The sequence below is a fragment of the Hetaerina americana genome, unplaced genomic scaffold (genome assembly GCF_022747635.1).
Source record: "Hetaerina americana unplaced genomic scaffold, ioHetAmer1.1.p SCAF_28, whole genome shotgun sequence".
Classification (NCBI taxonomy): domain Eukaryota; kingdom Metazoa; phylum Arthropoda; class Insecta; order Odonata; family Calopterygidae; genus Hetaerina; species Hetaerina americana.
In genome coordinates this window covers 5917286-5937638 of record NW_027286852.1, presented here as the reverse complement: position 1 = coordinate 5937638, position 20353 = coordinate 5917286, and the positions used below count along the sequence as shown (strand labels likewise).

The 20353-nt window shown below is 39.5% G+C and overlaps 1 protein-coding gene across 1 annotated transcript in view; it reads right to left on the bottom strand.

Moving 5' to 3' along the window:
* The window catches only part of LOC139689858 (chitinase-3-like protein 1), a 39678-nt gene that overhangs the window by 11250 nt on the left and 8075 nt on the right, over positions 1-20353 (bottom strand). The window contains exons 4-8 of the mRNA XM_071586954.1: positions 19142-19239; positions 15645-15752; positions 10450-10577; positions 5678-5759; positions 403-591 (exon numbers count right to left, since the gene is read on the bottom strand). Of these exons, the coding sequence (XP_071443055.1) occupies positions 403-591; positions 5678-5759; positions 10450-10577; positions 15645-15752; positions 19142-19239 (605 nt within the window). The remainder of the gene's footprint in view (positions 1-402; positions 592-5677; positions 5760-10449; positions 10578-15644; positions 15753-19141; positions 19240-20353) is intronic.

Genomic DNA, 20353 nt, shown 5'->3' with positions numbered 1-20353 from the left:
GAAAAGGGTGCAACATGTAAACAGGAGGAATCAAACCCAGCGAAGAACCATTAGGCATGACAAGAGAAGAGAGAATTGATATCAGAGATTGAAGTAGTATTTAGGAGAGGCGACCGACAGCTCTTAACGAAAGGCACCTAGGGGTCACACACCGCATAACGTCCCATCCGACGGGCAGCGTACTCACTCAAAGTGCCTTCCACGAAGTGCCTCAAGTAAGGATTGGGACACCACTGATAAATATCTACCACCTGGATTCAAACCAGGGTACTCTGGGTGGGAAGCCGGTACGTTAGCCACCGCACCATGCCGATCCCCTCAGAGATTCAAACGAGACAATAAAGATGGAGATGCCTGTATTGTAATGAGCGATGGGATGTTGAAGAGGAGGCGATGTGTTACCTCGGAGTTGTAGAGGAGCATATTCGTCGTCGGATGGTACATGCCTTCGTCGCCGTCGCAGCAGACTGATGCGTTGATGCCGGCGTCCGTGCGGTTGCACAGCTTCACGGTGACGCTGAATGCAGGGATGGCCACCACCAGCTTCTGCGGAGGAATCCCGCTCGCCATGAGCTCATCCACCGCGCTCTCCTGCAAAGCGATCGACTGCCTTGTTGAGGGCCACTTCGCTCGTGTTTATTTGCCATAGCTCTCTATCAAGTGAAAGACTAAGATTTTGGCGAAAAGTGTCTTACATTACGAGAGCTACATATGGAGGCTGACCAGAACGTAACTTAATGCTCTGCCTTTTTCTTGTCAACAGGTTCATATTTTATTTCAAAAAGTATGTTATATTCTGGACGACCCTCGTATAGTGGGATTCGCCACGCCACACTTCCCGTCTACTTTAACCCAAATATTACAACAATACATTCATGGCTGAAAAAGAAATGTTCCTTAGGATAAAATGATAATTATTGATAAACCTTGAAAACGCTGAAATGGCGGCCAAGTCAAAATCGTGTACAATTTTCTTATAATCATGATGTAAAACATTTAGAATGCCATGAATCGCTCAGCATACTCAAATAAACATGCACTTCATAGAAATCCATATTGTTTCTGTCAAATAATAAAAAAAATTAACATTAAAATATATGTGTACATATATATAAATAAATAAATAAATAAATATATATATATATATATATATATATATATATATATATATATATATATATATAGATATATTTATATATATAACACTTTTTGAAAGTCTCACGGACGTGATTAATAATGTATAACACTTGGCACTAGTGGGCACAGACAAAAACACCGAAACACACAAAAAAGAGACTCACTATTTTTCGAATTTTTGGTGGTCGTGACCACCTTTATCAAGGAAGAGAGGGACAGAACTGAAGGGAATATGAGGGCTGGAGCGATGGATGGAAGGGGAAGGTGGGGAGAGAATTCCGAAGGGACGGGTTTGGAGGGGCAGCGTTAGAAGGGTGGGGAAAATGTAGAAGGTGATGGGGATGGAAGGGGGATGAAAATATAATTGGAGCAGGGTAATTAATGCCTAATATTGAACCCTGGCCAATTCCAGGACACCAAGAGCCAGATGAAGGATTGCTCTAATGTTTTCAGTTTCAGTGGAGGATCAGAGGGTGAGAGGGATGCTATGATGGATACACTATAGCATTTATCAAAGGGAGTGTTGTGCTCAGAGGCGTGTTTGGGGATAGGGAGCATATCAATTAAGGACGAGTTTTGCATGAGGCTCGGTGGTTGTTGATTCTGATGTTGAGGGGTGTGGTGGTCTACCCAATTTAATAGGCAGGGCAAAGTTGACACTTCAGAAGGTACACTACATTGCTAGATGTGAGAGTAGAGGAGGGAATTGGTGGGAGAGAGTTAAAAAGCGGTAGGGAGAGGGATGGGATTTTGGTTTTGAATATAGGGCATGTTTTGCATCTGGGTTTATTGCATGGCGTGGGAGTGGTTTTAGGACGAGTTGGGGATTTATGGAGTGGATTGGTTGATTTGAGGAGATCGGATAGGTTGGCGGGGCGTTTGAAAGTAACAGAGGGACATTTGGGAAAAAGGTTGGCGGTGGCATAAGATTTTATAGGATAGGGTAGAGGTCTTTTAGGATTGATCGTAGAGATTCTAAGCCCGGGAAGTATGTGGTACAATGGTGGATGATGGATGGTGGTGCAATGGTGGATGTGTCCTTTGGCCACATTGTTAAACAATAAGTTTGATTTCGCACGCTGTTGGCGCAAAAGGTGTACAGGATAATCAACAAAAGGATGAAGATCAGGGAGAATGATTGCGTGATGAGCAAGGGTGGCAAGAACCGTGGCGCATTGGATGATCACAAGTGGCGACTTAAATCCTTTCGTCTAATTATTGTTTTAATAGATGTCGTAACTGAAACCATCTTGATATTTCCAACACCAAACTGAGCTCCGTTCAATTCATGCAGCCTTCGGTGATGCTCAACGTCTCGGTGTCCGTAACTTAGAATGGGACTCGTGAGTTGCTATTTTGGGAGGGAGTAAAAACGTACGAATATTCGAATCGTTGTTGCCATTTCGCGTACGCATTCCTACTCAAACAATCGCAAACGTTGCGCGCCAGAAATACATCACGCATTCGAAGTGACGTGCGGATGAGCATTCGAAATAGTCAGTCAGTCAGTCCTTGGTGAGCCATCGGGGAATGAAGCTCGAAGCAATGTTTTTTTGTTTGTACTGGCGTGGTTTCCGCGTTGAGAGTGATTGAAAGGCAGCTTTGAGATTATATATATATATATATATATATATATATATATATATAGATATATATATATATATATATATATATAACGTTTGTCATAGAAGCGTGCCACTACTTTTTCTTGGCCCGAAGGTAGAATTCAAGTTTTGCATAATTGATATTCTGTATGATACGACGTACGTACTAGTAATATAATTGTTCTTTTTCACTTTTTTTTAGGTTTACTCTTTTCTGTAAAAAAAAAGTTCACCGCGGCCATCGAAAGGGAAGTAGAATGAAGCAATGAAAATGCCTGAGGGTCGATGAAAAGAAATGAAGAATTTAATTACCAAAGCTGCAGATCAGCTCCAAGTGAGTAAGGTAGAAATATCTATGGAGCAATGAATAACAACTCAAATAATAGGTCCCAAAGACGAAAGATGGATATTCAAGAATTCTAGACACGAGAATGAAGAAAAACTCTATTAACAGCTGCGGAACGAGGTCATATGATTGCGAAAGAAGGCAAAGGAAGAACGGATAGGGGGCTGCTGCGAGGACATTTATGGCAACATGTAATAGGGAAATAGCGAGATGGCTTATAAACTTTGATTGGTGATTACGATGACACTTTTCTATGCTTATATTCCTTTTATGCATTTCAGGGCAAAATAAAATGAGCAAGGGAAGTCAAAAAAGTGTTCGCAAGCAAGTTCATTAAGAAAACCGTTTGGCATTAAAAAAAAATCTTTCATATAAAGGAAAAATGATCTTAAGAGACACTATAGAACACAGCATCAGACTAATAAAGAAGATGAAATTAAGCTTGTTGTTGGGTCTGAGTTACGAAAAGAACAATAAACCATGAAAATACAAGAAATCAGAGAAAGAAAAGATATATTTGTTAAAGTAAGTCGTGAAGACTTGGCGATGAGAGAAGCGTCATATGAAGATCCCTTTGCATTGGTGAAAAAAAAGAAACCTTTTTCTGGTAGAGAAGAAATCGTTAAGCCTTTTCTCCAAACATTTGTGCACTATCTTGGCGATAAAAGTTCTTGAAAGGAAGCAGACAAATTTGCTATATCTAGGCAGACAGAGACAAGAAGTATCGAGGAACTTTGTTTGAATGTATATCTCAGCAACTGGAAGACCTCGTTCATTCTTGCACTTTCTATTCTCTAGTTTTGGATGACTCAACGGACACATGTGCTGTTGCACAGATAAACATTTTTAAAAGAGGAATTGATGAAAGTTTAAATATCTTTGGTGTGATTGCCAGTGCGGAGGATTTGCGTGGCAACAGAAGAGGATCAGACATATTTGAAATGGTGAAATCTTACTTATAAGATCTAAAGTTTCAGTACGAGTATAACAAACTCATTAGTGTGTGTACTGACGGAGCGCCATCAATGATAGATAAAGTCAATGGAGACACAAATTTGGTAGAACTTTTTTTAAAACGTCCCATACTGAATTATTACTGCGCTATACACCAAGAGGCACTGTGTGAGAACACTCTAAAATGTGCAGCACTTTGTGTTTCAGTGGTAAAATTTTTGAATAAAATTAGAGCAAAAGAAAAGGGCCGACGAGAATTCAGAGAATACTTTGAATTGCTAAATTTGGAATATACTGAACTCCTCCTTCATGGTTAAGTGCGCTGGCTTTTAATGGTCAGGTTTTCTATAGATTTTGTAGATCGAAACATACCTGTAGCGTTTTTAATTTTTGGAAGAGGAAAATGAACTAGCAGATAAGATAACCCTATTATTTTACAATAACTGGGTATTTATTTGGCAGTTTTAATTGATGTTACTAGTCGTATCAATGATCTAATTCTAACAAGGCAAAAATAAATTATTTCCTAACTAAATTAAGATCTTCAGTTAATTTATAATGAAATTAAAAGTGTTCATCTCCCAGTGGGAAATTAAGGTTTTAAGTCAAATATCTATTTTTGAAATAGCAAATTGAGTGTGCTGCAGATGAAGCAGTTTGGCTAAATGTATTTTTTTTAAATCAAGACGTTGAAAGAGTAATTTGAAAGTAGTTTTTTTAGAGTATAATTGTCGGTTCTTTTTTGTTAGGAGAAACACCATATTATTTTATTTGGTAGTTGTGTCCATCCGAAACCTACCTTACTAGTAAAGAAAATTTTACAAAATTCCGACATTTGAGTTTTCCTGGCCTTTACAGGTGACTTTATGATAATATTCAGATCAATATCCCAAAAATTTAAACTTGAGTAAAGAGTTGCAGCATAAAATATTAACCAATGTCCAAATCATTGCCCGTGGATGATCTTGACACCAGCTGGTAACTTTTGAGTGTGGGAGTAATCCGGTGCTGAAGAAATATTTTATTCCGCCCACCTTCCTATCTTAAATTAGTTTTATCGTCCGTTTAATACTATTATGTTCTCAGCGTGTTATTCCATCAATTTATTTGATTCGGTATACGCATCATTTTCTCACAGGCAATTCCAATTCACCTTTTTATATGCTCTGCTTCTATCTTTCCGTTTCTATCAGAGAGAATGACTTGGGCCTGACCCATGCATTAAAACATATTGGTATTATTATAAATTTGTGTGATTATTCTTTTTGCTTATAAGTCCAAAATTTCATGGATTCGAACGAATTAGTCTAAAAATTTCATGAATATTCGGCCTCATTAAATTTAAAAAAGGTTGTTAAAAATAATTGAAGTCCACGTAACCTGCCAACAATTAGAATAGCGTAATTATAGGAGTAATAACGAGTTCAAAGTTCATACATAAAAATATCATGCCGGTTTACGTAAACATGTGACGACATGATAGGCTTAATATTCAGAATGTTTTAGCACCAGCCTATCAATTTCAAGTTTCTTATTACAACCCAAATTTATTAAATGTTGCCATCGTATTGTTTGTTTCACTTAGGGAATGAAAGAAATAGTTACAAATGGAAAAGGATAGGTTGTAAATACTCACCAATCGTGCTTGAAGGGAAAATATTGCAGTGTAATCGAAGGGCATTGTCCAGTACGAACCCACCACGATGAGGTCCAAGTTCCTGTGCGGGATGGTGCATCCCAATTAGAATTAAAAATTATTTTACCTTCAAGGTTTGACTCTCACTGAAAGGAAGAGAACAAAGATGAGAAGCGTATGTTAGTGGCATCAATATTATGATCAAGATTCTACTAGAGTAAATACTAGATTAATACAAGGTGTGTCCCAAAAGTAGTATTACTTTTGTTCCCTGGTTAGACGGACGGATTGGCGATGGTTTCTCGGGCTAGGTTCGAGGGAAGGGAATCTCAGGAAAGGTTAGACCTTTGGCAGTTAGCTCCCAGCCTTTTCGAAGTGCGGAGTTTTCGTGCATGAAACTTTTTTAACGTAACCGAGGTAAGCTTAGTCATGAATTGTAGCAGCGCTGGACCATCATATTTTGAGTGAACCTGGGTCAAACCGGGAAAGAGACTCATGAAATGCCTAAGGCAGCTTATTGTAAAAACGTCATGGGCGAATCGGATGTTTCTGAGTGGTAAAATGTGGTAGCCCAAGGAGTAAATCGTTGAAATACCAATCTGAGGGCCCAGGTTCGATTCTCGGGCGAGCTTTTCTGGGCACCCTCAGCTCCACCCAAGGTACGTGATTTTTCGAGTACCAGATCTTCCTGTGAAGCAATAATCGGCACAGGGAGAGGAAACTGGCCCCCCTTAACACCCTGCTAACGTGTTAGTTTCACCCACCGTCGGGCTTAGTACCAGGTGCACTTAATCACTACCTGAAAAACTGATTTTCGGGTTGATTACTTTGTTTATAGTTTATTTGAAGTTGTTACAAGAAGATGTTGAAAACGCCGAACGTTCAGGACGCCCTTCGGCCTAAATAAGTGAAGAAAATCTTGCTAGAGTGAAGGCTTTGGGGGAATGGGATCGAATATTAAGCGTTCAAATGGTTTCTGATGGACTTGGAATCCCTCAAAGTGATATGTTTGGACTTGTGACGGAAAAAATGGGCATGAGAAAGGTGTGTGTGAAGTTGGTGCCGCGAGTACTCTAGGACGAAGAACGAAAGGAAACTCGCACGCGGATATCTGCCAAGAGCTTCTCAACCAAATGAGTTCCAAGGATCCAAATTGTTTAGACGTTCCAGCTCTCGTCTTATCGACTCAGTCCTACTAGTTTGGGGACAGACCTTGTATTCATGGAAATCATCATCGATCATTTAATACCATTTTCAGGTTAAAAATCATTAAAATCAATATTAATCAAACTACTGTGCTCATACCAAAGAATATAGCGTTTTACCCCATCGAACTTTATGAATAAAATACTGAGCAAAGACTTATTGACTGGAAATTGTCATTTGCGTTAGAAAGTTATATGGCAAACGCCCTAATGTTTAGCCAGTATAGGGCTGAAATGGGAAATACGATCGAAGTTATCGTATCGTTATTACAAATAGTCGTGGCTAAGTGAATCAAGGTTTAATATATTACCGTTTTTAAATCGTTGACAATACCAATTGCTCCGGACCAATGAAGAATCCTTGCAATAATAGACATAAAGATGACGTAATTATAAACTTCAGATGGCTTTAATTATAGAGCTTAGCACGGTCGAAGTCCGAAAATCCGGGACTGGCAGATATTGTAAAACGAGTAATGACAGAGAGAAACGAAACGTCAAAAATCACATAATTTTTCTGTTGTATTCATCATTAATTTATTGCATCATTCTGGAGAAACTGAGTCGCAAGTCCTTGTTGCTAGGTTACAGTGTCGAAAGTTTTCCAAATACCCCACGCCACTCTCATTTCTTAGAGCAGAGGTGAACGCAATCCCGAGAATTTTGATATCAGACGAACAAATCAACTGCATCACTCTCGTGTGGAAACTCTCGATTATAAATTGTAATATCCATTTACTTCTCGGAAGGGAAAAATATTTCACAAACCACCAGCTTGGAGTCAAGAAGCTATTGTGAGCCACAAATCTCAATTTGTTTATTCATTGTCCAGAGAGACCACCATCCATTATGTTCCATCGCTCGCACAACTTTCAATGGGGACCCGCTAAATCAGTTGCTGTACAAAATACGATATGAACGAGGCAGAGTCGACTTCGTGGCGCTGCGGAAGTGAATTAGGTTCGCTATTGTACGACTTTGCCTAAACAAAGAGTTTTGCAAAATCAACGTTAATACCCCACCAAAGAGGTGTAAGGCAGGTGGTGCAAGGTGTGGAGGGTGAGTGATACGGGAGGATATGGGAGAGGATGGGAAAAATATTCAGTAGAAAACTATCAAATAACGAGCGGACTTTATTAAACAAAGCCAAACGTGCCGGAGGAAGATCCAATTCAAAACAAGGGTTTATTCTATTCTGCTGTTTCAGGCTTTACTTCGTGGAAGTATTTCATATCCATATTTAAAGGACTTGGTGCTTTTCCACATATTTTTATCATTAGATACAAGGTGTTTCACCGACTTGCGGCATCATCAGGCACAAATATACTTAACAACAGTGGGAGAATATATACGCTGATGACAGAGTGGGGGGGCGGGGAGGGAGGGTGGGAGGGCTCGAGAGGGGAGGGGGCGACTGGGTGCATTGAGGGGCTGGTTTGACCAATTCCAGGCTAGTTCTCCAGAAAGGAGTGGGGAGGGGGACGGGAACAGTTGCTCGTTACAAAGTGTGAAGTTGGGGTTTCCTAGGTGCCTCCGTATCTCCATTTGCTCGAGAGTGTGCATTTTTAATCCTTTTGGGAGTATACATATGTAATATTTCTGGGAAAAGTCACCGCTGTGGTCGAATTATAGCAGGTGCTTAGCAAAGAGAGAGTTGGCATTTTTATTTTGGTGACGCCTTGCGTGTTCCTTGGCTCGTAGCTTGACATTCCTCCCTGTCTGACCAACATAAACGGTGTTGCAAATCTCGCATTTCAGTTTATAAAAAGCTGACTTAGGAAGGCTATCGTGTGGGCATTTACCATTGGCTGGAAGTTTTGCGAGGGTTAGGGGTGTGTAAAAGGCTGTTTTAAGTTTGGGTGGTAGGCGGTTGGAAAACCTATATGAAAGATCTTCCAGAAATGGGTTCGAGCACCACCTAAATTCTTTAGATACTGCGGACTGTGCGGAGGAAATATTATTTATGGCCATTGATTTTCGTTTTTTCCCGCAATAATTTATCAACTAGCTTAGCGTTGTAGCCATTGTTGTTAGCTATATTCGAGATTGTTACGAGGTCAATGTTGAAGTTATTGGGGGAAATGGGGATGTGTAGGAGGCGGTGGATCATGGAGTGGAGGGCCGCATGTGTGTGAGAAAAATGGTGGACGGAATCATTAGGAATCATGTGGTCTGGATTAGTGGATTTCATGTAAATTGCAAACTCATTTTTTTTTCTCTTAAGGCAATTGACAAATCGAGGAAGTTGATTGTGCCGTTGACGTCTTTTTCCATGGAGAAGGAAATATGAGGGTGGAGTGTGTTTATGCAATTGAGGGAAGTGTATAACTGGCGGTTGGTTCCCGCCCAAAGGCATACAATGTGGTAGACTAGTCTCGGCTGTGTCCGCCCCTTCACACCTTCTGTCACGTAAATTAAACAATTGACTCCGAGATTTCACAGGTTTTAAGCCTAAATACGGAGTTAAAAACTCAATAGAGCATGCCAAAATAGTGAAAGAAATCAATGTACCGGATAAAGCGGGACTAGTCTCATTTGACATTGAGAATTTATTTACTGGTGTGTCCATATCTGAAGCCTTGCTTAGGGTGAAAGAACTCATCAATGATTCCACCATTTCCCAAAATATGTCCCACGAATTGATCTCCCTCATCAAAATGACAGTTGACCAAAACGGTTTTAATTTCAACCACATTTTTAATAGTCAAACGGATGGGCCAGCTATGGTTTCCTCCCTTTCTAGCCGAACTCTTCCTCAATTCATTAGAAGGAAATATTTCCAATACTGAGGATCAACATGTGAAAAACGTGGGTTATTGGTTCCGTTACGCTGACGACTAGGAAGGCTATGAGATACGGAGGCACCTAGCAAACCCCAGCTTGACACCTTGTGATAAGCAACTGTCCCGGTCTCCCTCCCCACTCCTCTCTGAGAGACACTAGCCTGGAATTGGTCAAACCAACCCATCAACGCACCCGGTCGCCCCCTCCCCTCTCAGGCCCTCATTCCCCTCCCCACCCCCACCACTCCGTCCAGAGCGTATATATTCTCGCACTGTTGTTAAGTATAGTTATATCTGGTAATGCCACAAGTCGGTGAAACGCGTTGAACCTTATTCTTAAAATCTGTGGAAAAGGACGAAGTCCTTTTAATATGAAAAGGGTTAATTCACCTAACATAATAGCTATCTTTTATGCAAAAATCGGAATTAAGAGGAACCACACCAATGCATACGACAAAGTCTCCTCCAATTATAGAACCGATCGTAAGTGTAGCGTTGCACATGTCTTGGGAGAACAGGATAGAATATTCCTCTTGTCAAGATCGATGAATGCTTAGAATGATATTATTATACAATATATTTTACTTTCCTGAAATGCCAAAGATTGAAATAGAAATCTTTGTGGAATTAATATTGAGTTTGTGGTTTGCTGGAGATGAGAAAGGAGTGCCGGAAGGTAGTGAGTGGTGCGGCTGGTAATGGCGCTGATTGAAAGACTGAACAGATTGGAAAGTGCAATCACAGTGCTGCAACCGCTCCTTCAAACTTTGTGATGTTTGCTCACCTGAATACTGGCTTCGTCAGATCAGAACTGCCCGCAATCAGGGCTTCTTGAGGCAAGAGGAAGGTCATGAGTTCAAATCCTCGTCGAACAAACTCCACGTGCATGATTGGAAGAACTTCATCGAGCCCCTTGCAAATGAAAAAGTAATATTAAAATTTGCACTTATTTAAGTTTTTGAAACCCCCCAAGGGGGGAGGGGGTGGCGTGGGAAATTAAATTACCAGCGTTAACATTTCTGACAGTAACCAAATATTGCCGTGTCTAAAAATCATATCCCAGACAATCGTCCTCGCGACTTCCGTGTTCGTCAGTCCAATGGTGTGACTTTTGATGCACCAATTATAACGGAACTATGAATTTCGGGTTGTTTAAAAAATAAAATAATAGGAACTAATATGTGCTACTACTATTTAATGGAGCAGGAATATATATATATATATATATATATATATATATATATATATATATATATATATATATATATATATATATATATATACAAATATATAAAAAACACAGATGTAGATTTTTAGAATATAGAGACACAAAGAAAGGACACTCACAATTTGTTATTTTACGTTTCGACAGCACGGCTGTCGCTGAAGACGACAGCCGTGCTGTCGAAACGTAAAATAACAAATTGTGAGTGTCCTTTCTTTGTGTCTCTATATTCTAAAAATCTACATCTGTGTTTTTTATATATTTGTGTGTCGCCGAAGAGCGTTCCATTTCGAAGATATTTTATATATATATATATATATATATATATATATATATATATATATATATATATATATATATATATATATATATATATACATATATATACATACATATGAATATATATATATATATATATTATATATATATATATTATATATATATACTACCTTGATCAAAAAGTTCCCGGAATAACCACCGTGTGGCGCTCCCATCGTTCCGATTTGAGTTCTGTTTTTTTGTTAAATTGGTACATCTGTTGTTGATATTCCCTTTAAATCTTAGTGTCATAACTTGACATTTGCAAAAGTTACGTAGCCAAGAGTACATCTATCTCTGTGTGTGTTGGCGATTTTTTACCATTTCAGAAATGGATTTAAATTTGCAACAACGAACTTGTATTAAATTTTGCGTAAAAAACGGATTTAGTGGCGCACGGACGTTGGAAATGTTGGAAAAGTGTTTCGGCAACGATTCTCTAAAAAAACCGGTCGTTTACCAGTGGCACGAGCGGTTCAGAAGTGGTCGTGAGTCAATCGAGGATGATGAACGCAGTGGCAGACCATCGACATCGAAAGTCGGTGAAAAAATTGATAAAGTAAAAGAAATGTTGGTCAATAACCGCAAATTAACCATCAGAGAAATAGCGGAGGACTTGAACATTGCCTATGGATCCGCCCAAGACATTGTGGTTAATGATTTGGGTTTCCGTCGAGAAGCAGCAAAGTTGGTGCCAAAAGACCTCAATTTCATGCAAAAAAGAGACCGTGGTGACGTCGCAAAAGACATGATTTGCGAGGCTGAATCCGATCCCACATTCATCAAAAGGATCATTACTGGAGACGAGACGTTGGTTTATGAGTACGACACGCAATCCAGACATCAGGCAAGTGAATGGCGTTCACCAAATGAGCCGAGACCAAAAAAACCACGTCGTTTTCAGTCAAAAAAGAAGGCAATGCTGACGGTTTTCATGGATTACAACGGTGTAGTGCATCATGAATTTTTGCCAGAAGGCCAGACAGTAAACAAAGAGTATTATTTGGGCGTTATGAGACGTTTGCGTGAAGCAATTCGCCGAAAGAGACCAGAAATGTGGGCAGAAAACTCGTGGATTTTGCACCATGATAACGCACCGTCGCACAGTGCTATCATTATTCGTAATTTTTTGACGAAAAATGCAACAAATACCATCCAACAGCCACCGAATTCACCTGATTTGGCTCCCTGTGACTTCTTTCTGTTCAATCGAGTTAAAAAACCATTACGGGGAACGCGTTTTAGCAGCCGAGAGGAAGTAATGGAAAAATCGCAGGAAGCACTGATGGACATACCGAAAACCGACCGTAACTTTTGCAAATGTCAAGTTATGACACTAAGATTTAAAGGGAATATCAACAACAGATGTACCAATTTAACAAAAAAAACAGAACTCAAATCGGAACGATGGGAGCGCCACACGGTGGTTATTCCGGGAACTCTTTGATCAAGGCAGTATATATATATTATATATATATATGTATATGTATATATACATGCGCTGTACAGCAAAGTTAAATCGTTTTCGGGAAGTAAAAAAGAAAGAGCTATGCTAACAGTTAGAGATAATTCGGGTAAGGTTGACGCAGGAAAGATCCAAGAGAGATGGAAGGAGTATATAGAAGAACTGTATAGTAAAGAACTCAGACCAACAAAGTTAGACATTGAAAAAGAATATGACGTAGAGGAAGATAGCTTAGGTCCAGGCATACTAGGCAATGAGATAGAAAGGGCATTAAAGGAGATGAAACTAAATAAGGCCGTGGGGGTAGATAACATTCCCGTGGAACTTTTAAAATGCTAAGGAAAATGTGGGAGGAAGAGGCTATACTAGTATGGGCTGATCCGTAGTATTTATGAGGAGGGAATCTGGCCGGAAGACTTTGTGAGATCAGTTTTAGTTCCTATTCCGAAAAAGGTAAAGGCCACGTCATGTGAGGACTACAGGACAATATATATGATATCCCAGGCGGCTAAAGTTGTTCTCAGGATCATAAACAAAAGGATAGAGAGTAGGGCAAATGATTACTTAGGGGATGATCAGTTTGGGTTTAGGAAGGGGAGAGGTACGCGTGATGCCATTGCAGTAATGAGATTATTAATCGAGAGGAATATAGAACACAACCAGGAGGTATATGCCTGTTTCGTAGATTTCGTAAAAGCGTTTGATAGAGTGAATTGGGAAAGACTAATGAGTATATTGCAGAAAATAGGAATAGATTGGAGGGAAAGGAGGCTAATCCGCAACCTGTACATGTCTCAGACTGCTCAGGTGCGGGTGGGAAACGGGGAGTCAGGATGGGCAGTGTTAGGAAGGGGTGTAAGGCAGGGTTGCCCATTATCACCGTTGCTGTTCAACCTGTATGCAGAGGAAATGATTAAAGAGGCATGGGAAGAACTGGAGGTAGGAATTAAAGTCCCTCTTCAGCTCTGAGTACTTTCTTCCTTCCTTCATCCCGCCCAACGTCCCTATCCTGTTCCTTCCCTTTCCTCGTTTGCCTAACATTCTCCCTTCAATTAGTCTTCAACATCCCGCTGCCGGTCAATACTCCCTTCAGCCACTTTTCCTGCCTCCATAGAAATGCCCTTTCTATCTCATTCTCTAGTATGCCTGGACCTAAGCTATCCTCCTCTACCTCATGTTCTTTTTCTATGTCTAACTTTGCTGGTCTAAGTTCTTTATTGTATAGTTCTTCCATATATTCCTTTCATCTCTCTTGGATCTTTCCTATGCCAACTGTTAACTTACCCGCCTTTTCTATAACTGCTTGCATAGGTCTTACCTTCTTACTTCCCTATAAAAATGTAACTTTGCTGTACAGCACAACAATTACACCCTTCCTCTGCAAACGTTTCATATCCTCGCACTACGTCTTCCACCATGCTTCTTTTGCTTTATTTGTTGGCCACCTAAATTTATTATTTAACTCTTTTTACCTCATTTTGCCTAACTTTGTGTTTGCTTTCTTCCATTTTCTCCTCTCATCCAGCTTTGTAATCATCTCATTCTTGATCTAAGGAACCCTAGTCCTTTTTGCGTTAACGGTTTCAATAGTGTCTTTTGAGCCTTTCGATATCCCATTCTTTGATACATTCCAATTTTTCTTCGATAGTACTTAGCTCCTTACCATCCTTCATGATATTTTCTACCGCCTGTTGGTACTCTTTCCTTTTCAACCCATTTAATGCTTCTACATTCCATTTTCTAACCCGCCCTGTCTTATCTTTTTGAAACAGAGGCTACATTTCATAACAACTAAATTATGGTCAGAGTCCGCATCCAAGTGTTGGTGATAACTAACCTCTGTCTCCTGCAGAACTCAACTGTTTTCTCTCATTCTTCGTTCCTAAACGGTAGTCCCGCACCTTATAACTTATTATGTCGTCAGCAAATATATATGGTCCTAACCCATTCCCATTCATATCATGTTATCTTTTGATGTCTAACCTGATGTCTCTAAATATTTGCATTACTCTGCATAGTCTTTCCAAATTATATATTTTTCGGCTCAATTTATAATTTTTACTTGGATTTTCCCATTTTTCCCACTTCCTATTTTCCAATTTCTGAGAGCGCTTTCATCTTCCTGTTCAGCGCTCCAATTTTGATATTAATTTCTAATCGTTTCTACATCCTCGCCTTGCGTCTTGCATCAAGACTTCTTTGTTCAACTAGCTTCCCGCCTCAGTTTACTTTTTTTTTCTTTTCCTTCATCCTTGTAAGTAATTTTCGGTTTTCTTTCTACCATTGCTTTCTTTCCTCTGCCTCCCTGATCACCCAGGCCTCAGTCCATGGTTATATTTCCGCAAGGCTTTCCCTATATTTTTTCTGTATTTGACTTTTGATATTTCTCTTTTGACATATTTCTATCTTTCCTCTGTCTCCCAGTACTCACTCATACATTTTTATCCTGACTTCTGGTGCTCCGTTCTTTGCGTAGCGGTGAATGAGTCCACTAGTACCTAACCCAGTGTAAAGTATGGGCATATAGATTGAGACATTGGAGAAGAAACATTTTGGTTTAAATAAGAGTGTAGTTAAGCACAAAATAACCAAGAACAAAGCTTAATGTTTTACTTAAAGCCATATCTTGTTGACCGAAATAATTTCTGCATCAAAAGACCACAAAGAGAAAATGATACTGAAGTGTTTACCTAAATGAAAGATTGAATTCAGCCATACGAATTATTTTTTGAAGTGTATGAGATAATAAAATTTCAAACATTATCACAATATTCTTCATTCTTTACATTTCCCATTCTCATAGTCTTTGGAGTGGGCAAGCATTTTGTGACTTGCTCATTTGGTGTAATATGCATTCGGTTTTCCCCTTTTGCTAAAAATTAGACCACGCTTTTTTTGGAAACAAAATAAAAGTGGGTATCTGCAACTACATTATACAATTGTGGCAGGTGATTTGTGTTTTTTGTCATACCGTTGCATGCCGAGAGATGCGAATGTTCATCCCGTCGAAACCGTGGCTCTCGACGAAGTCTGCGGCGTTTCTGGCGAAGGCTTCGAGGGCGGAGTACCTCCCGGACACCTGCCCAGGGTTGTGGACAAAAGAACGGTCCATTTTAAAGACAACACATTTTCTCCCTGACTACTGCTTTTGACTCGTACACATGTATTCAGTAAATGAAAAAAATGGAGGAATCAAATTTATTCTAGAGAAGCTACGCGATCGCTTCCACATTAGATTTTCCTGCTTAAGATCGGAGAACTGGAAGAAGTAACCAAAAAATTATAATAATATGTAATCTACCGGTCTAAGTAAGTTTTACAAGGCCTCACCAATAAATTAATATTTTGTGACTCCTAACAAAACACAATCCAGCAGCCTAATTTACCTCAGGTCCCTCTTCATCTCTAAGTACCTTCTTCCTCCCTTCATCCCGTCCAACATCCCTATCCTGTTCTTTCCTTTTCCTCGTTTGCCTAACGTTCTCACCTCTATTACAGTCTTCAATATCTCACTGCCAGGAAATACGCCCTTCATCCATTTTTCCTGCCTCCACAGGGTTTCTCCCAGCAAACCCCTGTATTCGCCCACTATACCAAGTACTTCCTCATTTGTTTTATCCTCATCCCATACCTATCGCACTGAATTTCCAATTCACTCAGCCATGCTTGCAACCCCTTGGCTGACTGACAAACTAAAGCTTGGTCATCGGCGAACTTAACTGATATTAAGAATTCCCGGCCAACCTTCATTCCTAACTCCAGTTCATCCCATGCATGCTTCCCATTTATTTCCCGTCTCAAATTACCATTTAACTCTCCTGTACCCATTTATGTCTAAGTCTGTGTTTACATTCTTCTATTTTCTTCTCTTATGTATCTACTCTCATCTATTTTAATAACCTAATCCGTGACAAATAGTTTCCTTGTCCTCTTACCATTAACGGTTCCTATAGTCTGTTTTATGACTTTCTATAACCCTTTCATGATATATTCCCATGTTTCTGCAATTGTACTCAGCTCTTTACCAGTATCCCTTTTTTTACTGCCTGCTTATGCAGCCTGTAAACAAAATCCGGCCGCATCCGCTCCCGGGAAGCTGTGAGAATTTATCACACTGTTCCTAAACCTGTGCCTAACCAGAATATTATCTAACAGATACCTTTCTGAGTTACCTGGCATTTCCCAAGTATATCTGCGACTTTTATGGTGTGCAAACCAATTGTTGGTGATGACTAACCCCTGTCTCCTGCAGAACTCAACTGCTTTCTCCCCGCGGTTATTCCTCGTGCCTAAACCGTAGTCCCCCACCTCATCACCATCTCTTCCTTCGCCTACCGTCGCATTCCAATCCCCCATCACTATCAAATGTTTCCCTGCAGGAACATACGCGATTATGTCCTCTAACTGATCGTATATCCTATCGACCTCTTCTTCCGTATGGTTGCTCGGTGGCATGTATACCTGAATAATAACCAAGTTCGTCGGTTCTGCTTTTATCTCTATTAGTAATAATCTATCCATTGCTTGATAATGACGATACTTTTTCCTACCTCTTTATTCAATATTATAGCAACCCCTCGTTGGCTGTCGTCCCTACCGCTGTATATTTTCAAAGGAAGAAACCCTGTGACGACTGTACAAAACCAATGCAAAATTGGACAACAGTTATTAAATCTTTCTCTTACATTTGAAAATGATGCTTTTCATGAAGTAATACTTTTATTTACATTGCTTGAAAGCATGCTTTCAGTTTTTATACCATACGTATAATACCAATTATAAAACATATAGTACTTGATTCATTGTTTTGTGATATCTGAATATTTTTGGTGGACATTTGAAAATAATTCCCTTTACCATGGACATAAATTCCATGTTTAATTAATTCTCGGCGTTATTATTTGTTAATCGAGTAGTATATCAAAAGTTATACATATGTCTAAATTATTGTCTTCCTTAATCTATACACCGTTGCTCAAATTTTCTTCCACGCAAGGGTCAGAATCCTTTGCAGCCACCTCACTGAGGAGTAAACGCCGCGCGAGCTACGTTTCGTCCGGAACCCATCCTTTTAGCTTGCTGGTTGGCATGGGTGACCCCACCATAGGTCGTTGCTCCTTTGGGTGCAGCTGATCGGATCGCACAAGCCTCTCCACCACGTCAAGATTTCAGTGCATCGGAAGGGGTGCTTTGGATAAAAGGTGCTTTGATGCTGACATTCACCTGCTTTATCTTTTGAATTTTGGCAGTAAATTAGCAATACTGATTTTAATTTTTCGATGTCGACATTTTTAAAATGTGCGGGAATATTTCACATTTTTTGTTAAATATTCCTCATAAAAATCTTTCTTTCCATTACAATATCATTACCTTTTGTTTACTTAATGCTTACCTTATTAATTCTGACACTAAAATCACATGATTACTTACTTTGCGGATGAGGAATTAAGAAACCTGGCTTTTCCTTTTCTCACTAGCTTCCTCTCTGATGTAAATAATATACCCTTCGGTTCTGGTGTGTCCCGGCCAACGGCGGCCGCAAAATCGTAATGACCAGCATATGAGTTGAGATGTGTCGTTTCAACACCATTGGCCAGCTGGGATTGCCTCCACTCTCCGGGCTTTAATTATTTTTATATCTCGAATCTCGTTCTCTATTTATTTGTGCATCAATGTTATTTCGCCCATAAACTCATCACGAGGGGCATTGGTTAGTTTATCGAACACTTCCTTCAGAATTCTACAATGGAAAGCCGAATGATTTACGGTATCTTCTGTATTTTCGTGAAGTATATTTTCGCCTTTAAGGATACGTAAGGTTTTTTTCCAATGACCAATGCATTTCCTTTTTGAGGTCTTCTTTACTTATTTTCCATTGGAAATTCAAATTTAAAAAAAATTCGATGAAAGTTTGTTCGTCGCCTTGCCGTTATCCTAAATGCTTCGTTCAGACATCTTAGGTTTTTTCTCCCTATATGAAATTAATAGAGGGGTTTTTTTAGACGTGGATCTACGCACCAATTTATATTTGTACTTATATTATTATAGTCATTGAAATAATTGGTTATCAAGGGATAGATGGCTGGACCGCTGTACACAGGATCCGGTTTCGTATCTATGTGATACCTCTTGCGACACTCAAATTCGCTCTTTTCCAGGCATTATTGGGAAACCGCCGGAGGCATAGGTGATATGGAGCAATTAATTACCTCGTTAGAGTGTGGATTTCACTCATTGTATGGGCTCAAGTTGAAAATAAAAAAGAATATACTATTCGAGCAATAGACAAGCTCCACATTCACATCTATGAAAAATTTATATGGTTGCTCACGGTGGAAGATATTACCACCTGTCGAGTAATATCCAAAGCCACGGAGAAACGTGCATATTATACGCAAAAATGTTCCCTTACAACTAATACCGCGGGTTCCCATCAAGGGCCATGCATAAATACAAAATTGGTCATACCACTTGCTGCCCTAGAAGCCCCTCTTCATCGTAGACATCAATGAAGACCTTTAGTCCAGGTTTAAGTGCCTTCAACGCTAAAGTTCTGTTGTACATGCCTGAAAATAAATTGAAATTATGAGAATTCATACGTGAGGAGTCATTTAATTTCATTCGCATTTAATCCGTGAACTTTTTTATTTTCACGTTCAGTAATTTTATGAGATTAAATATTTTACTTCAAAAAGTAACATAAGGATCATAGGGATCGATGGGCTATTTAGCATACACACACACGCACACAACGTTGGTTCCTTTTTGTGTCGTTGCAAGGCGAGAGGAAGTAATGGTCATCTCTTCCCCGGAGTCAGGTTTTAAGGATGCTGTCTCTATTGAGAATGCTTCCTTCTCCCAAGGTGAAATAGAATCGGCCCTCGCCCTTTGGGGTGAAGAATGACCCGGTGCCATAGATGTGGTTTCCATGGTGACCACCGCGTTCCAAAGGACCAAAATACCGAAAATCCGTAGTCATGAATCTCCGCGTTTAGTGAATTATTCTTAAGACATACTATGCATACAGAATCAAAATAGAATAACGATATAAAAAAGAATATAAATGTGGAATATTTTATCCGTGCATTGCCTCAATTGCCAAGCAAACAAGCCAATGCTTCATATTTTAATGAAGAAAATAAACTTTGCTTTAGGATCATTAATATATTTTAATAAAGATAGTTCATTAGTTCAATAGTTTCAGCCTCAACTTTGTGGAAGTTCATTTTAATAAATGAAAAAGAAACACTTTGTTCCAATCCACCACTTTATTACAGGTACGACTAGTTTCGACGCTACGGCGTCATCCTCAGGTACCCCCGTAGCGTCGAAACTAGTCGTACCTGTAATAAAGTGGTGAATTGGAACAAAGTGTTTCTTTTTCATTTATTAAGATAGTTCATGTCGCCATCTCTTTGTACAAGTTTTATCATTGAAAATGTTATAAAGTAGACGATAGTGTTATGTGGGCGTATTTCAGTTCCTACTCAGGACAAACTAATAATGTTGAATATAAAATATCGAGCTGCCGATATCAGTGAGTGGTCTTGATCAGGGGAAAAACAAAGATGGATAAAATTTGGAAAAGGTTCTAAAAGTATTCCGGGGTTTATCAGGTCAAAAATGATCCTTAAAACAGTCAGCCATCAAACAATAGGATGCTCATTAGTTATCGAGCAA